At 43.7% G+C, this 22,619-nt stretch overlaps 1 protein-coding gene across 1 annotated transcript in view; it reads left to right on the plus strand.

Moving 5' to 3' along the window:
- Positions 1-20,261, plus strand: part of SLC25A20 (solute carrier family 25 (carnitine/acylcarnitine translocase), member 20) — a 34,991-nt gene extending 14,730 nt beyond the window's left edge. Inside the window, exons 4-9 of the mRNA XM_010851895.1 lie at positions 805-895; positions 16,813-16,930; positions 17,694-17,766; positions 18,143-18,252; positions 18,851-18,975; positions 19,396-20,261. Of these exons, the coding sequence (XP_010850197.1) occupies positions 805-895; positions 16,813-16,930; positions 17,694-17,766; positions 18,143-18,252; positions 18,851-18,975; positions 19,396-19,458 (580 nt within the window). The 3' untranslated portion in view covers positions 19,459-20,261. The remainder of the gene's footprint in view (positions 1-804; positions 896-16,812; positions 16,931-17,693; positions 17,767-18,142; positions 18,253-18,850; positions 18,976-19,395) is intronic.
- The last annotated feature ends 2,358 nt before the right edge of the window (positions 20,262-22,619 follow it).

Here is a 22,619-nt window from a genome sequence, read left to right on the forward strand (position 1 = left end):
GCAAAATTGTAACTCTGTGCTCCATTGCCTCTGAGACCAGTCTGCCTGGAGACCAGATTTTCCTTAATCTCGGAAAGAAAAGGAGACGTCAGAGGCGGCACAGGCAGTGATGCTAGGAGCCTCCTGTTCCTTCACATACTCAGTGTGGTTCATTCTGTGAGGGCTGCAGTGAGGATCCAGATCTCTGGCCACTGGAGGACTATTCCCTGCACAGAAGCCATAGGACCCATCACACCTGATTGGGTGCCATCCTTGACAGGGCATTTCCCAGCAGCTTACAGCACATACCTCACAACTTGGCCTGCAGATATGGCCATAGCCATTCCCCTGGCCTTGACGCTGTCCTGTGTGAGTCTTGGCTTAAAGTGTTATCAGGCTCTTGGTGATCCAGAGAAGGGGAGATTGGAGGAGATCTGGGGTTAACTGAGGTCTACATCCTGGATTATAGGCTATTTCTCACAACAACCCTGAACTTTGCTGATCAAGGCTCAGAGAGGCCTGGAAACTCGTCCACAGTCACTGCATGGCCGGCCAGGGGAGAACCTCTCCCGTGACTGAGGCCATCTGAGTGTGCCCGTGGGTCTTGTGACTAAGCTCATATTGTTCTCGGCACTGAGACCCCTGCCCTGGGAAATTTGATGTCAGAATATACATAGAACTTGGCTTTGGTGTGAAACATAATCTATTTGTGCTGGACTTCCGCCCAGTCCGAGTACTTATTTAATTTTTTTTCTTTGCTGGGGCTGCCTCTGTTCTGAGTAGTTAGTCACAGGTTCTTGCCTTTTGTTTTTGTTTTCAATACAGCTACCCCCAGATATTTGCAGCTGGGATGTTGTCTGGAGTATTCACCACAGGAATTATGACCCCTGGAGAGCGAATCAAGTGCTTGTTACAGGTGAGGATGTGATCAGGGTTGGGGAAGATATTGTTTGGAGGCAGGTGGCTAGCTTTTCTACTGGGTATACAATTTTGGGTGGATGTGTATGTCCTTTTACCCTTTATAAAGGCTTCAGATCAGGTGTGCAAACAGTTTCAAGGTTTTTAGGAACATGGAAGCAGTTGTACTAGAGTCAAGAACCAGGACAGTGTAACAAATGAACCAAATGTCACTCGTGTGATGGGTCAACTCAGACTTATCCACCCTTGTTAGCGGCTAATTCAGAACTCCAAAAGGGGAGTCGTGTGTCTTCAGAGGTGGAAGGGAGGCTGCTCTTGGCCAACATCGTCTGTCTGCACCCACTGCCCAAAGGCTCAGCGCCCTTAGAGTGCCTGAGCTTGTTCCCAGGCTAAGGCTGTGAACTGGCTGCTTGCCTTACCACACAGGGCTTCCTTTAAAAAAAAAGCAGCGCTGCTTTTTTCTTCTAACGGCCGAAGCAATTTAGTACATAGTCTTTGCTAGAAAAATTTTGGTAATGCAGAGAAGCACAAAGAAAACAATGTATTTATCACCCATGAGGTAAGCACCATTATACTTTCTGTGTGAATTCTTCATCTTTTTAGTAAACATGCATATTTAAAAAAATTTATCTTTTGAAATAAAATTGGGGTCACATACTGCCATAGTTTTGTAACCAGCTTTTTTCATTTGCTTTGTCACAATATTTTTGTGATTATTTTTCTCAGACGTCATTTTCTGTGCTTTATTTCAATTCAGGGCTGTAATTTACCCAATAATCCTTTATCTGGGGATAATCCAAATTATATATCGTAGTGAAGATCTTATGAATAAGTCTCTGCATGTGTTCCTGATTATTTTCTTAGGATAAATGTCTAGACTTGAAATTAGTATATTTAAAGATACGCAGTTTTAAAAGAATTTTCAACACATGTTGGGGTTTCCTGGTGGTTTAGTGGTAAAGAATCCGCCTGCCAATGCAGGAGACTTGGGTGCTAACCCTGGGTAGGGAAGATCCCCTGGAGGAGAAAATGGCAATCCACTCCAGTATTCTTCCTGGGAAAATCCCCTGGACAGGAGCCTGTGGGGTCGCAAAGAGTCAGACACGACTGGGTGACTGAGTACAGGCACATAATGTATGTGCGTTAGTAATGTAGGTTACTAAGTGGCCCTCCTAGAAAGGTCTGTCACTTTCTATTCCCATCAGTGGAAGAAGAGCTCTCACTTCCCAGCAGATTCTGCAGCATCTAATTTACAATCTCTGCTAGTGTGTTGTGTGAAAAATTTGCATTGTTTTAGTCTTTCTTGCTTTTTATTGTCGGTGAGCTTAATTACTTTGATTCATATTAGCTGTTTATATCTATCCTTCGTGAAACACCTCTTTGTATTCTTTGCTCATTTGTCAGTTTGTTTGATTTATAAAAGCTTTAGACATGTTTTGATTTAATATTATCGTAATAATATTAAACGCGACACATGGGATCTTAGTTCTCCAACTAGGAATGGAACCTTGTGCCCCCTCCGTTGCGAGTGTGGAGTCAACCACTGGACCACCAGGAAAGTCCCTTATTTAAAAAAATCTTTATACAATTTTTAGATATTGCACTCCTTTTACAGTTATCGCAAAATATTGGCTCTATTCCCCATGTTGTGCAATACATCCTTGTAGCCTGTCTTCACCCAATAATTTATACCTCCTGCTCCTCCACCCCTAAACACTTTGGAAATATTAAGGTTATTAATTTCTTATCATATGTGGCAAATCTTTTTCATGCTTTGCATTAGTCATTTAATTTTGTGCATTGTTTAAATTAAATGTTTTATTTTGAGATAATTAAAGGTTCACTTACAGTTGTAAGAAATAATACAGAGGGAAGAAAAGAAATAAATATACAAAGACATCCCACATGTTCTTTACCTTGTTCTTCCACAGAGGTAATGTATTATAAAACTGTAGTATAATATCGCAACCAGAATACTGACATTGATACAGTCAAGATGCAGAACAATTCTATCATGCCAACAATGCCTCATGTAGCCCTTGAATAGCCACTTTCATTTTCTTTTCCCCACACCAGTCCTTTTTTCTTTCGGCTGCCTGCACAGCATGTGGGATCTTCGTTCCCTGACCAGGGATGGAATCTACACTTCCTGCATTGGAAGTTAGGAGTCTTAACCACTGAAATGCCAGGGAAGTCCCTCCACTCCAGTTCTTAAGCACCCCAGCAATCACTAATCTGAACTCCATTTCTATAAATTTGTAACTTCAAGACATGTGTAAATGGAATCATACAGTATGTAACCTTTTCAGATTGGCCTCTTTCAACTTAGCATAAATTTTCTGGAGAGTTGTATAGATTGTGGAATGTATGAGTATTTCATTCCTTTTTAGTAGTCCCATAGTATGGGTGTACTACAGATATGTTTAATTTTTATCCATTGAAGGACATCTGGGTTGTTTCCAGTTTAGGGCTGTTATAAATAAAGATGCTATAAACATTCATGTACAGAGATTTTTCTGGGAAAATCAATCTTCGTTTCTCTGGGATAAATGCCCAGAGGTGTAATTGCTGAGTCATATGGTAGTTACATGTTTAGTTTTCTTTTTTTGTTTCTTATGGCCACGCCACATGGCATGTGTAATCTTAGCTCCCTGACCAGGGATCAAACCCATGTCCCCTGCAGTGGACGTGCAGAGTCTTAACCACTGGACCTCCAGGGAAATTCCATGCATGTTTAAAGAAACTATCAATCTTTTTCTAGTGTAACTGTATCATTTTACATTCCCATGAGCACGGTATGAGTGATCCAGTTTCTGTGCATCCTAACCAACATTTGGTGTTGTCACTATTCTTAATTTTAGCCATCCTGAGAGATGTATAGTGATACCTCATTTTAATTTGTATTCTTCTACTAGCTGAAGGTGTTGAATATCTTTTCATGTGCTTGTTTGCTATCACTGTATCCTATTTGGTGAAATGTCTGTTCATGTGTTTTGCCCATTTTCTAATTGGATTATTTGGGATTTTTTTATTATTATTACTGAGTTTCGAGAGTCCTTTATTCTAGATACTATTGCTTTGTCAGATATGTGGTTTGCATATTATTTTCTCCCAGTGTATAGTTTGTCTTTTCATCCTCTCAGCAGAGTCTTTAGAGCAAACGTTTACATTTTGATGAAGTCCAGTTTGTTCATTTCTCTTTTATAGGTAGGGTTTTGGATGTTTAGGACATCAGATCTTAAGGAATCTTTTCCTAGCCTGAAATCCCAAAGATTTTCTTATATGCTTTTTTCTGAAAGTTTTATTTATAGTTTACTTTTTCCATGTAGGTTTGTGAGTCCATTTTGAGTTAAGTTTTGTATCATGTATGAGAATTAGGTCAGAGGGTTTTTTCCCCCCGTGGGGCTATCCAGTTGCACCATACCATTTCCTGGAGATTTACCTTTATTCTACTGAATTAATTTGCACCTCTGTTAAAATTCAGCTGAGTGTATTTGTGTGGGTCTATTTCTGTGTACTCTGTTTTCTTTCATTGATTTATGCAACTTTCCCTTCATTAATATTACACAGTCTTGATTAGTATAGCCATTGGCTAAGTCTTGAAACTGTCTAGACTGTTCCCTCCCACTTTATTCTTTAAAAAAAAACAAAACTGGGACTTCCCTGGTGGTCTAGTGGTTGGAAATCTGCCTTCCAAGGCAGGGAGTGTGGGTCCGATCCCTGGTCCAGGAACTAAGATCCCACATGCCGTGGGACAGCTAAGTCTGAAGACCACAGCTACTGAGGCCACACGCCCTGGAACCCACGCACTGCAACCAAGACCCAATGCCGTAACTGAGACTCAACATAGCCAAGCCAAATAAAAAATTAAAAAACTGTTCTCGCTGTTCTAATTTCTTTGTTTTTTCCATGTTAATTTTAGGATAATTTAGAAAACAGAAAATTCTTGCTGAGAGTATGTTGAATCTATAGATCAACTTGGGTAGAATTAACATGTTATTTTGAGTCTTCCAATACCCAGACATGTTACACCTCTCCATTTATTTAGAACTTTAATTTCTTTTATCAGCATTGTGTAGTTTTCAGCATATAAGCTCTTAATGTGTTTTCTTACACACCTAAGTCCTCTGTAAAGTGACATTGTAAATGGTATTATAATTTTAATTTTGTTGTCTGCATGTTCATTGCTAGTTTGTAGAAACACAATTGATTTTTTAAAATATTTATTTATTTTTATTTTTGTCTGTGCTGGGTCTTTGTTGCTGCTCAAGGGCTTTCTCTAGTCACGGTGGGTGGGTTCCAGTCTCTGGTTGCAGTGTGCCGGCTTCTCATTGCGGTGACTTCTCCTGTTGTGGAGTACAGGCTCGAGGGCACGTGGACTTTAGTATTTGCAGCACGTGAGCTCAGTAGCTGTGATGCCCGGGCTTAGTTGCCTTGTGGTATGTGGGATCTTCCCAGATCAGGGATTGAACCAGTGTCCCCTGCATTGGCAGGCAGATTCTTAACCACTGGACCACCAGGGAAGCCTGAAATACAATTGATTTTTGTATGTTAATTTTGTATCTTGTGAACCTTCCTGAACGCTCTTATTAATTCTAATTTTTTTTTTTTTTGGTAGATTCTTTGGGATTTCCTATATAGATAATCTTGTTATTTGCAAACAGGGACAGTTTTATTTCTTCATCTCTGATCTGTTTACCTTTTATATCCTTATTTCACTGGCTAGAACTTCCAGTACCATGTTGAATAAGACTGATGAGAATGGATATGTTTACCTTGTTCCCAATCTTATGGGGAAGTATTCAGCATTTCACCATTAAATATAATCTCAGGGAAGCCCAGGTGGCTCAGTGGGAAAGAATCCTCCTGCCAGTACAAGAGACACAGATGTAATTTTGGAGTGGGTTGCCATGCCCTCCTCCAGAGCATCTTCCCAGCCCAGGGATTGAACCCAGGTCTCCCGCATTGCTAGATACTCTTTGTCAACTTGAGAAGGTTACCTTCTCTTCCTCTTTTTCTGAGAGTTTTATGGATATTGACTTTTGTCAAATGTTTTTTCTTCCTTTATTAATGTGATCGTGTGATTTTTCTCCTAAACTCTTAATATAGTGAATTACTTCCTTTGCTCTTGAACACTGAACCAATTCCTCATTACTGGAATAAAGTCCCCTTTATATATTGCTGAGTTCTATTTTCTTATATTTTGTTAAGGATTTTTCATCTATAGTCATGAGAGATATTAGTCTGTCATTTTTTTTCTATATTGTCTTTGTCTGGTTTTGATATCAGAGTAATACAAGCTTCATAAAATGAATTGGGAATTGTTCCCTCTTCTACTGTATAGAATATGTGTTGATTTTTCTGTAAACATTTGGTAGAATTGGTACAATTTTATAGTGAAATCATATAGGCTTGAGATTTGGGGTAAGAAATTTTTAAATTATGAATTCAGCTTTCTATTCAAATTATTTATTTCATATTGGGAAAATTGTGATAGTTTTTGTTTTTTTATCTAAATTGTCAAATACGTGTGTGTAAAGTTGTTTGTAGTACTCCTTTATTGTCTTTTTTTATGTCTGCAGGGTCTGTGGTATTATCTTCTGTTTTATTCCTGGTATTAGTAATCTGTGACTTCTCTTTCTTTTTTCTTTGTCAGACTCACTAGAGGTTTGTCAGTTTTTATTGATCTTTTCAAAAAAGATTTTCCTTTCTCTTTTTTTTTTCAGCTGTGTAACGCAGCTTGTAGGATCTCAGTTCCTCGACCAGAGATTGAAACCAGGCTATGGCAATGAAAGCCCAGAATCCTAACCGCTAGGCCAACGGGGAATTCCCCTCTTTGATTTTCTTTATTATTTTTCTGTTTTCAATTCCATTGGTTTCTGCTTCTGTTTTTATGATCTCCTTCCTTTTGCTTGTTTTTGGGTTTAGTTTGCTTTTCTTTTCTCTCTCTCTCTCTCTTTTTTTTTAAGCTTTTGAAGTGCAAGCTTAGAATCTTGGTTTGAAGCCTTTCCTCTCTTCTGAAGTGTGCAGGCAGTGCTATAAAGTTTCCTCTCAGCATTGCTTTAGCTATGTCCCACAAACTCCAATATATTTCAGTTTTCAGTCAGTTGAGTGTGTTTTCTGGTTTCCTTTGGGACTTCCTTTTTGAATTGCTTTTGAAGAGTGTTGTTCAGTTTCCAAGTGTTGGAGATTATTGATTTCCGGTTTGAGTCCATTGTGATTGAAGAACATATTCTGTATCATTCACATTCTTTTAAATTTCTTGAGGGTTGCTTTATGGCCTTGGATATGGTTTATCTTGTTTGTGTGCCACTGGCATTTAAAAAGAATGTGTGTGCTGCTGTTGTTTGGTGGCAAAATCTATAAATGTCGATTATATCCTGTTGGTTGATGGTGTTGAATTCTTTATCCTTGACGATTTTATGGCCAGTTGTTCTGTTTGTTGATGGAAGAATTCGAAATCTCCAGCTGTTACTGTGAGTTTGTTTCTTCTTTCAATTCTATTAGTGTCCCTTCACATAGTTTGCAGTTTTTTTGTTTAATGTATACACACTTAGAATTGCTATGTCTTCTTGGTGGATTGGCCCTTTTCTCACTGTGTAAGTGTTCTTCATATTACCATTATATAATATTCCATATTTTTGCTTACCGTGTTCTTCCTGGTGTTCCAGAGTTCCTTCTTTTATACTTTCTTTTCTGTTTAAAGAACTTCCTTTAGCCATTCTCTTGGGATATATCTACGAATGACAAAGTCGCTGAGTTTTCTTTCATCTAAGAATGCCTGCTTTTCCTTTTATTCCTGAAGAATATTTTCACTTGACATAGGGTCCTGGGATGACAGTTCTTTGCTTTCAGCTCCTGAAAGATACTGTGCCACTCCTTTCTACCCTCCCCGGTTTCTGCTGTCATTCTAAATATTTCAGTGTTGTTCTTCGGTTGCTAAGTCATGTCCAGCTCTTTGTGACTCCATGGACTACAAGGCTTCCCTGTCCTTCACCATCCCCCAGAGTTTGTTAAAACTCATGTCCAGTGAGTCAGTGATGCTATCCAAACATCTCCTCCTCTGTCGCCCCCTTCTGCTTCTATCTTCAATCTTTCCCAGCATCAAGGTCTTTTTCAGTGAGTTGGCTCTCCACATCAGGTGGCCAAAGTATTGGAGCTTCAGATTCAGCGTCAGTCCTTCCAGTGAATATTCAGGACTGCTTTCCTTTAGGATTGACTGGTTTGATCTTCTTGCCGTCCAAGGGGCTCTCAAGGGTCTTCTCCAACACCACAATTCAGAAGCATTTATTCGTTGGTATTCAGTCTTCTTTATGGTCCAACTCACATCCATGTGTGTTATTTTTCTCAGGCTGCTCTTAAGCTTCTTTCGTTTTCAGTTTTCGACTAAGTTCATTTGTGATGTGCTCTGGCATGGATTTATTTTGGGGCATTCTGTTTAGGTTTTGGTCAGCTTCTTAAATCTCTATGTTTCAGTTCAGTTCAGTCGCTCAGTCATGTCTGACTCTTTGTGACCCCGTGGACTGCAGCACACCAGGCCTCTCTGTTCATCACCAGCTCCCAGAGTTTACTCAAACTCTTGTGCATTGAGTTGGTGATGCCATTCAACCATCTCACTCTCTGTCGTCCCCTTCTCCTCCCGCCTTCAATCTTTCCCAGCATCAGGGTCTTTTCAAATGAGTCAGGTCTTCCCATCAGGTGGCCAAAGTATTGGAGTTTCAGCTTCAGTCCTTCCAATGAATATTCAGGACTGATTTCCTTTAGGATGGACTGGTTGGATCTCCTTGCAGTCCAAGGGACTCTCAAGAGTCTTCTCCAACACCACAGTTCAAAAGCATCCATTCTTTGGTACTCAGCTTTCTTTATAGTCCAACTCTCACATCCATACATGACTACTGGAAAAGCCATAGGCTTGACTAGACTGACCTTTGTTGGCAAAGTAATGTCTCTTCTTTTGAATATGCTATCTAGGTTGGTCATAGCTTTTCTTCCAAGGAGCAAGTGTCTTTTAATTTCATGGCTGCACTCACCATCTGCAGTGATTTTGGAGCCCCCCAAAATAAAGTCTGCCACTGTTTCCACTGTTTCTCCATCTATTTCCCATGAAGTGTTGGGACTAGATGCCATGATCTTAGTTTTCTGAATGTTGAGCTTTAAGCCAACTTTTTCACTGTCCTCTTTCACTTTCATCAAGAGGCTCTTTAGTTCTTCTTCACTTTCTGCCATAAGGGTGGTGTCATCTGCATATCTGAGGTTATTGATATTTCTCCCGGCAATCTTGATTCCAGCTTGGGCTTCCTCCAGCCCAGCATTTCTCATGATGTACTCTGCATATAAGTTAAATAAGCAGGGTGACAATATACAGCCTTGACGTACTCCTTTTCTTACTTGGAAGCAGTCTGTTGTTCCATGTCCAGTTCTAACTGTTGCTTCCTGACCTGCATACAGATTTCTCAAGAGGCAGATCAGGTGGTCTGGTATTCCCATCTCTTGAAGAATTTTCCACAGTTTATTGTGATCCACACAGTCAAAGGCTTTGGCATAGTCAATAAAGCAGAAATAGATGTTTTTCTTGGACTCACACTTTTTTGATGATCCAGCAGATGTTGGCAATTCGATCTCTGGTTCCTCTGCCTTTTCTAAAACCAGCTTGAACATCTGGAAGTTCACGGTTCACGTATTGCTGAAGCCTGGCTTGGAGAATTTTGAGCATTACTTTACTAGCATATGAGGTGAGTGCCTTTGTGCAGTAGTTTGAACATTCTTTGGTGTTGCCTTTCTTTGGGATTGAAATGAAAACTGACCTTTTCCAGTCCTGTGGCCACTGCTGAGTTTTCCAAATTTGCTGGCATGTTGAAGGCAACACTTTCACAGCATCATCTTTTAGGACTTGAAATAGCTCAACTGGAATTCCATCACCTCCACTAGCTTTGTTCATAGTGATGCTTCCTAAGGCCCACTTGACTTCGCATTCCAGGATGTCTGGTTCTAGGTGAGTGATCACACCATCATGATTATCTGGGTCTTGAAGATCTTTTTTGTACTGTTCTTCTGTGTATTCTTGCCACCTCTTCTTAATATCTTCTGCTTCTTTTAGGTCCATACCATTTCTGTCCTTTTTTGAGCCCATCTTTGCATGAAGTGTTCCCTTGGTATCTCTCATTTTCTTGAAGAGATCTCTAGTCTTTCCCATTCTACTGTTTTCCCCTATTTGTTTGCACTGATCACTGAGAAAGGCTTTCTTATCTCCCCTTGCTATTCTTTGGAACTCTGCATTCAAATGGGTATATCTTTCCTTTTCTCCTTTTTTTTTTTTGCTTCTCTTCTTTTCACAGCTATTTGTAAGGCCTCCTCAGACAGCCATTTTGCTCTTTTGCATTTCTTTTTCTTGGGGATGGTCTTGCTCCCTGTCTCCTGTACAGTGTCACGCACCTCTGTCCATAGTTCATCAGGCACTCTGTCTATCAGATATAGTCCCTTGAATCTATTTGTCATTTCCACTGTATAATTGTTAGGGATTTGATTTAGGTCATACATGAGTGGTCTTGGACTTCCTGATGGCTCAGAGGGTAAAGTGTCTGTCTGCAATGCAGGAGACAGGGTTTGATCCCTGAGTTGGGAAGATCCCCTGGGGAAGGAAATGGCAACCCACTCCAGTACTATTGCCTGGAAAATCCCATGGATGGAGGACCCTGGTAGGCTACAGTCCATGGAGTCACAAAGAGTCGGACACGACTGAGCGACTTTACTTTCACTTTTCACTTTGAGTGGTCTAGTGGTTTCTTCAGTTTAAGTCTGAATTTGGCCATAAGGAGGTCATGATCTGAGCCATAGTCAGCTCCCCGTCTTGTTTTTGCTGACTGTATAGAGCTTCTCCCTCTTTGGCTACAAAGAATATAATCAACCTGTTTTCAGTGTTGACCACCTGGTGATGTCCATGTGTAGAGTCTTCTCTTGTGTTGTTGGAAGAGGGTGTTTACTATGACCAGTGCGTTCTCTTGGCAAAACTCTATTAGCCTTTGCTCTGCTTCATTTGGTACTCCAAGGCCAAATTTGCCTGTTACTCCAGGTGTTTCTTGACTTCCTACTTTTGCATTCCAGTCCCCTATAATGAAAAGGACATTTTTGGGGGGAGTTAGTTCTAGAAGGTCTTGTAGATCTTCATAGAACCATTCAACTTCAGCTTCTTCAGCATTACTGGTTGGGGCATAGACTTCGATTACCATGATATTGAATGGTTTGCCTTGGAAACAAACATTCTGTCATTTTTGAGGTTGCATCCAGGTACTTCATTTCAGACTCTCTTCTTCACTATGATGGCTACTGCATTTCTTCTAAGGGATTTTTGCCCACAGTAGTAGATATAGTGGTCATCTGAGTTAAATTCACCCATTCCAGTCCATTTTAGTTCGCTGATTCCTAGAATGTCAGTGTTCACTCTTGCCATCTCCTGTTTGACCACTTCCACTTTGCCTTGATTCATGGAGCTAACATTCCAGGTTCCTATGCATTCCAGGTTCCTCTTTACAGCATCGGACCTTGCTTCCATCACCAGTCACATCCACAACTGGGTTTTGTTTTTGCTTTGGCTCCGTCTCTTCATTCTTTCTGGAGTTATTTCTCCAGTGATCTCCAGTAGCATATTGGGCACCTACTGACCTGGAGGGTTCCTCTTTCAGTATCATATCATTTTGCCTTTTCATACTGTTCATGGGGTTCTCAAGGCAAGAACACTGAAGTGGTTTGCCATTCCCTTCTCCAGTGGACCACATGCTGTCAGACCTCTCCACCATGACCCGCCCGTCTTGGGTGGCCCTACATGGCATGGCTCATAATTTCATTGAGTTAGATAAGGCTGTGGTCCATGTGGTTAGATTGGTTAGTTTTCTGAGATTGTGGTTTTCAGTCTATCTGCCCTCTGATGGAGAAGGATAAGAGGCTTATGGAAGCTTCCTGATGGGAGAGAAAACTGAGGGGGAAACTGGGTCTTGTTCTAATGGGCAGGGCCATGCTCAGTAAATCTTTAATCCAATTTTCTGTTGATGGATGGGGCTGTGATCCCTCCCTGCTATTTGCCTGGGGCCAAGGCGGATTCTTGACCAGCTGGGCAGTCAGGGAAGCTCTCAGTGTTTGTTTTGCCGGATTTGGGGAGTTTTCAGCTTGACTTCTTTGAATACTTGTTCAGTCCTGCCCTGTTGTCTCCTCTTCTTCTGGGACTGTGAGGACACAAAGATTAAGATTTTCTGATATAGCCCCATGGGCTTACAGTCCCTGAGGTTCTGTTTGATTTGTTTCAGTTTGTTTTGTGTCTTGTTCAGAATGGATACTTTCCACTGTTTTGTCTTCTGATGTCTGTTTTTTTTTTTTTTCCTTTATCTCTCCCCTGTATTCTGCTGTTGAGCGAGCCATCCACTGAGTTTTAAATTTTGGCTGTTTTTCAGTTCTAAAACTTTCATTTGGTTCTTCCTCATATCTTCTATTTCTGTGCGAAGATTTTCTTTCTTTGCTGTGGCTTTCTAATCTTTTGAATCTATTTCAAGCATATTCACGATTTGTCATTGAAGGATTTTTACAATGCCTGCTCTAAAATGTCTGTCAAAGAATTCGTACATCTCTGTCATCTTGGTGTTGGCCTCTACTGCTTCTTTTTTCTTTCAGTTTGAGATCTTCCTGGTTAGTGCGATTTCCAGTTGGAACCCGGATATTTGCATATTTTATTGAGATTTTGGATCCTTTATAAACTTCCTGTTTCTGTTGGCTTTCTCTGACACCACGCCAGTAGGAAGTGAGGGCTGCTGCCTTGCTACTGCCAAGTGAGTACAAATGCAGGGCCCTACTTGCCCTCTATTGACACTTGAGGGAGGGGCACTGCTTTTTACTGTTGGGTGGGTGTGGGAGTTCTACTGACTCCACTGACAACACAGGACAGGAGAGCCCTGGTTACAGCTGTCAGGGATGAAAGTCCTCATTCCCTCTTTGGTCCTCTCTGACTCCACCCAGGCAGCACATTGGGTACCTCGTTACAGCCGTGCAAAGGAGGAAGTCGGGCTCCCCACATGGTCTTTGCTCGTGTGGGTGAGGGTGAGGCTACAGTTTTTTCTATGATGTATGGCTGGAGTAGAGTGTTTTTTGTCTAAAGATGTTCTGTCTTTCTAGGCTGTTCCTTTTCTGATCCTTTGTCTAGGGAATGCAGGCTTTCATTGGGCCTTCTTTTTAGTCTGTGCCTGTTGGCATTCCTGGATCACCAGTATCTTCTGCCTCAAGTCTGAGATATGTCAAATGAGAATATACAGCGAACTCACCATGATGTCATTGCTCAAGGCGGAAAGTCCTTAGTGAGTCTGCTTCTCCTCTCCAAATTCTCAGAGCCCTCTTATATTTGTTTAAAACAAATAATGTTAGGGCTTTTTTTTTCTTTGGTATTTAGCAGGAAGAATAAAGACTTGCTAGAAGTCTGTATATTGATTTTGAGTTAGTGAATATTTATTTTCTTTTCAGTAGCCTTGTCCATTAGCCTTTTCCATCATGACTTCTTCCTTTTCTTTTATGCCTGAAGTCCTTTTCTTTTTTTTGATTAATTTAGTTAGTTTTGGCTGTGCTAGTCTTCATTGCTGCTCAAGGGCTTTCTCTAGTTGCAGTGGCTTCTCTTGCTTCAGATCTCAGGCTCTAGGCACACGGGCTTCAGTAATTATGGCCTACGGGCCCAGTTGCTCCGTGGAATGTGGGGTTTTAGTTCCCAGACCGGGGACTGAACCCGTATCCCCCGCATTGGCAGGCGGACTCTCAACCATTGGACCACCAGGGAAGTCCCCCTGATTTCTGCTCCTAGATGAGACAGTCCCTGTGCACTCCTCCACTCTGCTGGGTGGCTACTTTGTACCTCTCTTCTCTTCTCAGACCCCGACCCTCTCAGCAGATGACCTGGCTTTCTACTCCACAGAGAAAACTGAAACCGCCAGAAGAGAACTTTACCAGACGCCCTCCACTGCCCCACTGGCGCCTGACTACACCTGTGGCTGCCTGGCCTGTTTCCACCAAGAATGGCCCATGCTTCTGCTTCTGCTTGACCCCGCCTCCTAACCCCTCTTGCCCATTCAGAGACCTTGTTCAGCAGTTCTTCTTTCTCTCCTTCAGCATCAGTTTTTGCTTTCTAGTAGATTGTTCTGTTTGGCAATAAAGGTCAGCATCAGTTTTTGCTTTCTAGTAGATTGTTCTCTTTGGCAATAAAGGCATGAACCTGCTTCTGTTTTCACCTTAAAAATACAGACTTCTCTCTTTTACCTTCCACCTCCATTTCTGGGCTTCCTGTCTTTGCTCTGTGCATGTTCGTGCACGGGTGCTTAGTCACTCAGTCATGTCTGACTCTGTGACCCCATGGACTATAGCCCGCCAGGCTTATCTGTCTATGGGATTCTTTAGGCAAGAATACTGGAGCGGGTTGCCATTTCCTCCTCCAGGGTATCTTCCTGACCCAGGGATCAAACCCTAATCTCCTTTGTCTCCTGCATTGCAGGCAGATTCTTTATCCTTTCATCAGGGAAGCTCTGTCTTTACTCCCTCTTACATTGAAACTCTTGGAAAAAGTTTTTCGTTTTTGTTGTTTTTTCCCCACTCGTTGTCTCCAGTACCTCTTCTCTAATAGTTAAACATACATCAGACTGGCTTTTGCCTCACAACACTAACAAAACTACTTTTATCAAGGTCACTAGTGACTTTTACACCAAGTCCAGTGTTCAGTTCTTGGACCTGGACATAGATCCATCTTGATTCATCAACAGAATTGGACTCAACTGGTCCCCTACTCTTCCTTGAAGAGCTGTCTTCACTTGGCTTCTCTCCTGACTTTCTACCTACTTGGCTGCTCCTTCTCTATGTCCTTTGTTGATTCATCATCATCTTCTCGATCTTTTAATGTTCACGTGCACGAGACTCAGTGCTATTACACTCATCTCACTGATGATTTCTTCTTGTCTCATGACTTTTAGACACAATCTGTATGATGACGATTTTCCAATTTGTATCACCAGCTCAGATTTTTCCTGCACTCTGGACTAGTTCATCCAACATTCCCACTGGACACTAATAGGCACCTCAAAGTCACTATGTGCAAAGCTGAACTCCTGGTCTTCCTCAGTCCTTGCTTCACTTACAGCCTTCTACAGCTCTGTTGGGGGCAATACCATCTGTCTAGTTGTTCAGCTCTAAAACCCCAGAGTCCTCCTAGATTCCTTTTTGTCTCATTGAACACATCCCGTTTGTTGAACAGTTAAGCTGGCTTTTACCGTATCCCAAATCTACTCCTTCCCACCACCTCCATTGTAAACCACGTGGTCCCAGGTCACCTTCATCACTGTTCTGGGTGACTGTAAGGTCCTCCTCACTTGTTTCCGTGTTTATAGTCTATACCATACATTACAGTGAACGGATTCTGTTACTATGTCACTTCCATGCTCCGTCCTCTTTGTCCCCGCAGGTCACTGTGAGTCAACTCTAGCATCCTCTGATAACATGGGCCACCCTGCCATCCCTCAGACATACCAGGTTCACCTGTGGCAGGATCATCTGGGGAAGTCATATTTTGTTTTAAAAGCCATTGATACTCAACCAGATATTGTCTTAAGTTTATTATTTTTGGATAAATTGACATCTTCCTGATTGAAAACTTTTCCTAACCAGAACTGTTGTTGTTGTTCTTCAGTTGCTAAGTCACATCTTACTCTTTTGAGACCCCATGGACTGTAGCCCTCAAGGTTCCTCTGTCCATGGAATTTTCCAGGCAAGAATACTCGAGTGGGTTGCTCTTTTCTTCTCCAGGGGATCTTCCTGACCCAGGCGTCACACCGAGTCTCCTGGATTGGCAGATGGATTCTTTACTAGTGCACCACCAGGGAAGCCCAACAAAACTCTTACTCTCTTTTTATTCACCTCTTCTTTTCTATCCCTTGGCAAGTTTTTAGAGTTTTATTTACACCAATCCTATGGCTTGATGGACATATATTTTGTTATTTTGAATGAGATTCTTTTCCATTATTCTTCAACTAGTTGTTGGTATGTACAAAAATTGTCGGATTTATATATTTATTTTGTAAGCATTTCTCCTTGGGAACTCTTAAATATGAACTCCCTTTCCAACTTTAATTACTCTTTGGTTGATGCCTTCATATGTTTAGATTCCTCTTGACTCTGTACTTGCTTTGGATCCTGTACAGGCTTTCTTTCTTTCAGATCTTTTCTGGAATACCTCCCGCTTGCCCTCAGGCTCTTGGGGAAATGAACACATTTTCAATAGGTTTCCCATATTTTTCTACATTTGCTTCCTTTTGTCCTCCTTCTCTACAAGGATGGTATTTTAAAAAATTAATACACATTTAATTTTCTTAATTAATTAAGAGACTGGGACAAAGGGCCTCTCCTTGGCCCTCCCCTGGCTCTGCACAGGACCTCTGTCCAAGCACTTAGAGCTCTGAATACAATTTCCAGCTCACCTTCTCTTAACCAAGCTTCATGATCACTTAAAGCTTGGAATGGATTTAGTATTGCATGGATATTTGTTGAAGGAATAAGTAAATGACTGAAATATTTGTCTAGTCCTTTCTAGAACTTCCAACTACATTTATTGGGGATAAAGATACTTGGGAATTTATTTTTCAACTTACTTTCCAGTTCCTCTGCTGTTTTTTATTTTTTCCTAATCAGTGTGTATGTATTTTGTCATATTTTCACCTAGCCTTAGTTCATAGTGACTTCCACCAGCATTATACATTCTAAACAACTGTCGGTGTGCCACTGAAGTCTGTTATTGATCTAATGCATAATGACCACTGGCACACTCACTGTGCACTCTTTCGTAGCCTGTTGAGTCTGTTGACTTGGATGTTGCTCTTGCTGACTTGACAATTCTTTCCTCCCTCTCAGATTCAGGCTTCTTCAGGGGAGACCAAGTACACTGGTCCTTTGGACTGTGCGAAGAAGCTATACAAGGAGGCTGGGATCCGAGGGATCTACAAGGGGACTGTACTCACGCTCATGCGAGGTAACCTTTGAGCCCTCCACCTGTGGTGGATTTGCCACAGGGAGGTCTTGCCTGGATCTCTGGATTAGCCTTGGCACCGTACATGCCACGGCCCTGATAGGGCTGGCACGGTGTGTCCTGCTTTTAGGCCATTCACCTCTGGCCAGCATGGACACACATGAGAATGGGGGGACCTTCCATCCTTCTGGTAGGCCGGCCCCCAAGGGTGGAAATCATGACAGTGGCAGTAGCAAGTAGATGGAAAGCATGGCTGGAGGGATGAGTGGGAAAAAGGAATACCATAGGAGGCTTCCCTGGTGGTCCAGTGGTTAAGACTCCAAGCTTCCAATGCAGGGGGCATGAGTTTGATCCCTGGTGCCATGTGGTACAGCCAGAAAAAAAAAAAAGAATGACTTAGTAACAGTGGAGCTTCATTTGGCTTGAGAGGCATATCCTAGGGGGCTGGCGCCAGGCCTCAGAGATAGCCCTGAGATGGCAGCTCGGAGGAAGGCCGGATGTTAGCTCCAGTTAATACTGCTTGGAGTGGGCATATTAGTGGGGACCACTCAGAGGGCCTCTGAAGGTGAAATAATGTCATGCTTGTTTGTGTTCACTGACACCAGTGCTGGCCCCAGAGCCACCTCTGATCACTGTAGATAGAAGTGCTGCTGAGGAACTTCTCAGGAAACCTTCAAGGGTCCAGTGCCAAGGTTGGCTCTCCTAAGATCAAGAAATCTGTGAGGCTTTTCTGTCATTTATTTTACATCTTTCTTGCCACTAACAGATGTTCCAGCCAGTGGCATGTATTTCATGACATATGAGTGGCTGAAAAATATCTTCACTCCAGAGGGAAAGAGGTGAGGAGAACAGAAGAGCTTAGAAGCCACTTTCCCTCATTACCGGTAGGTTGCCCTTGCCCATTAGTGGGTCTGAAGGCAGAAATGGGACCTGCTTCTGTCTCCATGTCTACTTTCCTCTTGTTACTGTTGAGCCCCAGCTAATACCAATACCTCTTACTCTGTGGCTCACCCAGTGGAGCAAGGGTTTGAAACAAGTACAGAAAACCTCCTCCAAAGAGTGGCAGCTACCTTGTCACAGGAGTCTTGGCCTTGGACCACCTCCCTGCAGCCAGTTCCTCCCTCTCTGTGGCTGCCAGGTCTGCACAGAGAGGGATGATCTGAACGCCACTCTCACAGCCTTTGTGTGACCAGGGCTGTGTTTGATGTTCTGCAGCGTCAATGAGCTCAGCGTGCCTCGGATCCTGGTGGCTGGGGGTTTTGCGGGGATCTTCAACTGGGCTGTGGCAATCCCCCCAGACGTGCTCAAGTCCCGCTTCCAGACTGGTTAGTAGGAGAGAAGAGGGGTGGATGGGGTTGGAGTGGGCCCCCAAACTGGCTGCCCCTGGGATACGGAGCTCTTAAGGTCTTAGGCACACTCCCTCTCCACAGTAGCTCTCAGCGAGTGTCTGGCCAGCATTCTCCCACGTAGTCATTTGTGTCCTGAGAATGTGAGACTCATTTTCTTGTCAGCCTAAACATAAAGTAACTGAGAGAAGGACTTCCCTGGTGGTCCAGTGTTAATACTCCACTAGATGGGACACAGGTTCGATCCCTGGTGAACAAAGATCCACATGCTGCGCAATGTGACCCCAAAAAAGTGAGAGAAGAAGTCACGTCAGCCTTCCTTCCCCCACGTGAGCGGAAGGACTGTTTCATTGTTCATTCTTTTCCCCATTCCCTCGGCACTAGTATAATCCAGACATTGGTTTGTTCCAGGGTGAACTGTGTTGTCTGTGGACTGGTTCTGGGTGACCCACACAGTAGCCTCTCCCTGGTGCTGTGGCCCTGCAGGAAGCCTTGACTACAAAATTGTCCCCATGTAGGTCACCATGGTCAGGTCAGAAAGCTTCCTGAAGCCTTAATGGTTGGGTTCTGCCCACAGCGCCTCCTGGGAAATATCCTAATGGTTTCAGAGATGTGCTGAGGGAGCTGATCCGGGATGAAGGCATCACATCCTTGTACAAGGGCTTCAATGCAGTGATGATCCGAGCCTTCCCAGCCAATGCGGTGAGTGACTGGCAGGGGCTATGATTTTTCCATTTGGGGCTCAGAGCAGAGTGCAGGTGGTCTGATTTTGCTTGCTTCTGAGATTGAACTGGGGGCTCAGTTTTTCTGAAGTCCCACCCTCAGCCAGAGCGTCCTCATTTGTCCCCTTTCCTAAATCTGTCAGATGAGTTACCTTTGTGATTCTCCAAGGCGAGGAGCTTTGACTTCCTGGCATGGCCATCAGAAGTGGCCAGTTGTGGGACATGCATTTTCTTTCCCTATTAGGGATGAGAAAGCACAGCTTGATTCCGTGAGTTGAGGAGGGGGTAAGATTAGGAACGGGTTTTGGTCCTGACAGGGCCAGCCGAGCACAACTCTGGGGGTCTCTGTGAGTAGCCACAACTCCTGTTGGCTTTTCTCTTCCTTCCAACCCCTTCTCAGGCCTGTTTCCTGGGCTTTGAAGTTGCCATGAAGTTCCTTAACTGGGCTGTGCCCAACTTGTGAGGCTGAAGGCTGCTCCAGGCTTCAGGATGCCAGAAGCTGTCATCCAGGAGGAACAGTGGGCAGGACTAGGCAGTCCTGAGGTGTGAGGAGAGGGGGATGGTGGGATGAGAGCTCTGTGCATGGACCTGTCGAGACCATTGTCTTAATCACACCCTGTACCTGGTGTAATTTGCCATTTTGCAACTTGAATCCTCTCTTGTCAATTTAAGGGATCTCATGAGGACTTGGAGGTGGAATAAGTAGCTTCTAGACCACATACCACCTGCGGCCAGGGTGCTGTCTGCCAGTTGACTACTAGCCCTCCTACACCCAGAATACTCTTCGAGAAAGAGGGACTGTCAACCTCTCACTGGAGACACTCTGCATGTTTTCAGCCAGCTGTCTATGAGCTGGGGCCTTCCTGGATCCCTAGCCAGGAACACCCACCAGGGTATCCTCTAATCCTGGCATGCACAGCTCCAGGTCCACATGGGAATGTGGACCTGAGGCCTGCATCTGTCTGTCTATGCAGACTGAGCAAATGTGCCTAGGGGCAGAGAGCCTGTTAACACTCGGGTTTTGTTTTGTTTTTTTAATGCATGCAAGTAATCAGAATTAAAACTAGAGTAGCCTGATTTCCCAGGAGTTGGTGGAAAGCTTTCTCTCCTACACAGTGAGGAGAGTTTTGAATAGACCATCCCAGCTTGCTAGGATAAGTGAGAAAGTGAGAAAGCCCAGGGTGTAGGAAGACTCTTTTTGCACACTCTTTTCTCATGAGAGCGCCCTATTTGGACAGGAAATAATAAATATTGTTTCTAATTTTCGCAGTGTGTGAAATTTTTTTCTTTTGATTCTGGGTCATTTCAGCAAGCAGCCAGGGGCCTCGGTGGAGGCTGTTAGGCATCTAGCAACCTTCCCTGGATGGAATTCAGGCAGCAATTTCAGCAAGAGAAAGAGGAAGAAGTCTTGGCCCACCCGGCCTTCCCTGACTGCCCTGGCCCCAGCTCCTGGAGGGTTAGATCGGTGGGGTGGGATAAGGCAATCTGACTGGTAACTGTTCCCATAGCACTTGGGGGTCGCTGTATGATCTGATGTCTGGCCTTACTTATCAGGCTGAAGATGATGATTGATTGGGTGCAGCCAGGGGAGATGAGGGAGTCAGAGTGGAGAGTGACAGGCTAGCTAGTCCGTCCTTAGCTGGGGGAGGGAGAGGCTACCAGAGCTGGGCTTCTCTGGCTTTGTCCCATCTGGCAGTCACACTTCCGCTGGCACTTCCCACCTCACTGCAGCTGCACAGAGATCCTTGGACTTTGGCTTCAGAGGTATCACTCAGTGTAAATGGGTGAGAGGGGAAGGGACCCATCCCCATTTGGGAGTGGGTGTGGCCAATTTGCCCAGAAGCTGAAGATTTGGGGGTTTAAGGAAGGAAGCTTTATTCCTGGGAAGATATTTCTGGATGATGGTCAAGTAAAAATAATTGCTTCAAGGATAAAAATTGTTTGCTCTCTTCCTGGGAAGATTAATTAATTCAGTGTTACGTTTTCCTGTCTCATGCTGCAGGATATCTTTGTTTAATCTCTCACTGATGAGGAGATGGCCTCCGAGGTGTCTCCTGAAGCTCTTCTCGGCACTGCTCAGTCCTTGAGACAGTCCTGAGACCTCAACCTTTTCCAGGGAGCCCTGGGAGTGCGTTTGCATTCTAGCTAAATGCCAGCCATTCCCATGGCTCAGGATCACTTTTACAGTCTTCTGCTTCTGAATAATTTGCCCTTTGAAACAGCTTCCATTGGAAAGTGGAATATTTTGATTCTTTGATGCTAATGCTGGTGGATTCTTTTACTCCTCTGGGGATTCAAGAGATGTGAAGTCAAAAAAGGGAAGCCCCTGGAGGCATATGTGTGAAGGGAGCAGAGCAGATGGTGAGTGACCCCCTTCTGGCTGGCACTTCCTGTTTATGATGCACTTTGAAATGCCACCTGTTCCTGATGTATCTCTCCTCTCCTGGATGGGGGTAAGGGTGGGGGAGAGTTTGGGGCCCCCTTAAGGAATTTCTTAGACTGCTACAGACAGCGTTAAGTAGAAGCCAGTAATGGTTAAAACAACCAGCCAGTGAGAACAGCCTTATCCAAGCACAAAGAGGGTATAACTGGGTCAAAGGTAAAGGACAAAGGGGAGGTTGTTCCAACCTCAGCCTGTTAGAAGCAATAGCAGCACCATTTCTGCTGTAAGGTCATAGCATCTCTACCCATAGTTCTTTAGGCTAAGCCCCCTATTCCTTTCCTAACCTCTTCAGGGATTCATTCTCATCTTTTTACCCGATGTAACTCAGTGTTTGGGCTTCCCTAGTGGCTCAGTGATAAAGAAGCCGCCTGCCAATGCAGGAGATGCACGTTTGATCTCTGGGTTGGAAAGATCCCCTGGAGAAGGAAATGGCAACCACTCCAGTATTCTTGCCTGGGAAATCCCATGAACAGAGAAGCCTGGCGGGCTACTGTCCATGGGGTCGCAAAGAGTCGGACACAATTTAGCAACTCAAAAACAGCAACAAACTCAGTGTTTAATGGGTAGGGATTTATACCTCCACTTTCAGATGTGGAAGCCAAAGCTCAGATAGGGAAAACTGATCTACCAAGATCATCGCCAAGTAGATATCAGAATGTGGCTGACAGAATGGTGTCTCAGTGTCCACAGGCCTGAAGAAAGGCTTGTGACATTATCAGCAGTCCTGGGATTGCTTGACCCAAACTCCAAGAGCCTGCCTGTACTTCAGGATCAAAGCCCGGGCAGCTGGCCTGAGTCAGGCCAGGGACGGCACACAGAGTCCCAGCAGACACAAGGAAGGTCAAGGGCTCCCTGAGGGCTCCTTTTTTCTACTTTCTTTGCTCTAGTTGGCATGCAGGCCTGTGGCTCTCCAGCTAGGGCTCTTCTTTGCTTCCCAGGTTCTGTCCTTGCTCTCAGATGTCTCAGAGGCAGACCCTAGGTCCGCTGTAGAGACTGACACTTTCTAGGGACAGTGTCTGGGGTTGGTGGGTGGGGGGGGTGGGGAGTGGTGGTCATAAATGGCTCACAAGTGCAGAAATAAGCAGCCCAAGAATTAACTGCTCTCTTGAGCATGGATGCTTATTAAAATAACTGGACCAGAGGCAGTGGCTTCATGGGGGAGGCACTATGGAGCCTTGGGT

This window comes from Bison bison, unplaced genomic scaffold (genome assembly GCF_000754665.1).
Source record: "Bison bison bison isolate TAMUID 2011002044 unplaced genomic scaffold, Bison_UMD1.0 scf7180017864304, whole genome shotgun sequence".
NCBI classification, from domain to species: domain Eukaryota; kingdom Metazoa; phylum Chordata; class Mammalia; order Artiodactyla; family Bovidae; genus Bison; species Bison bison.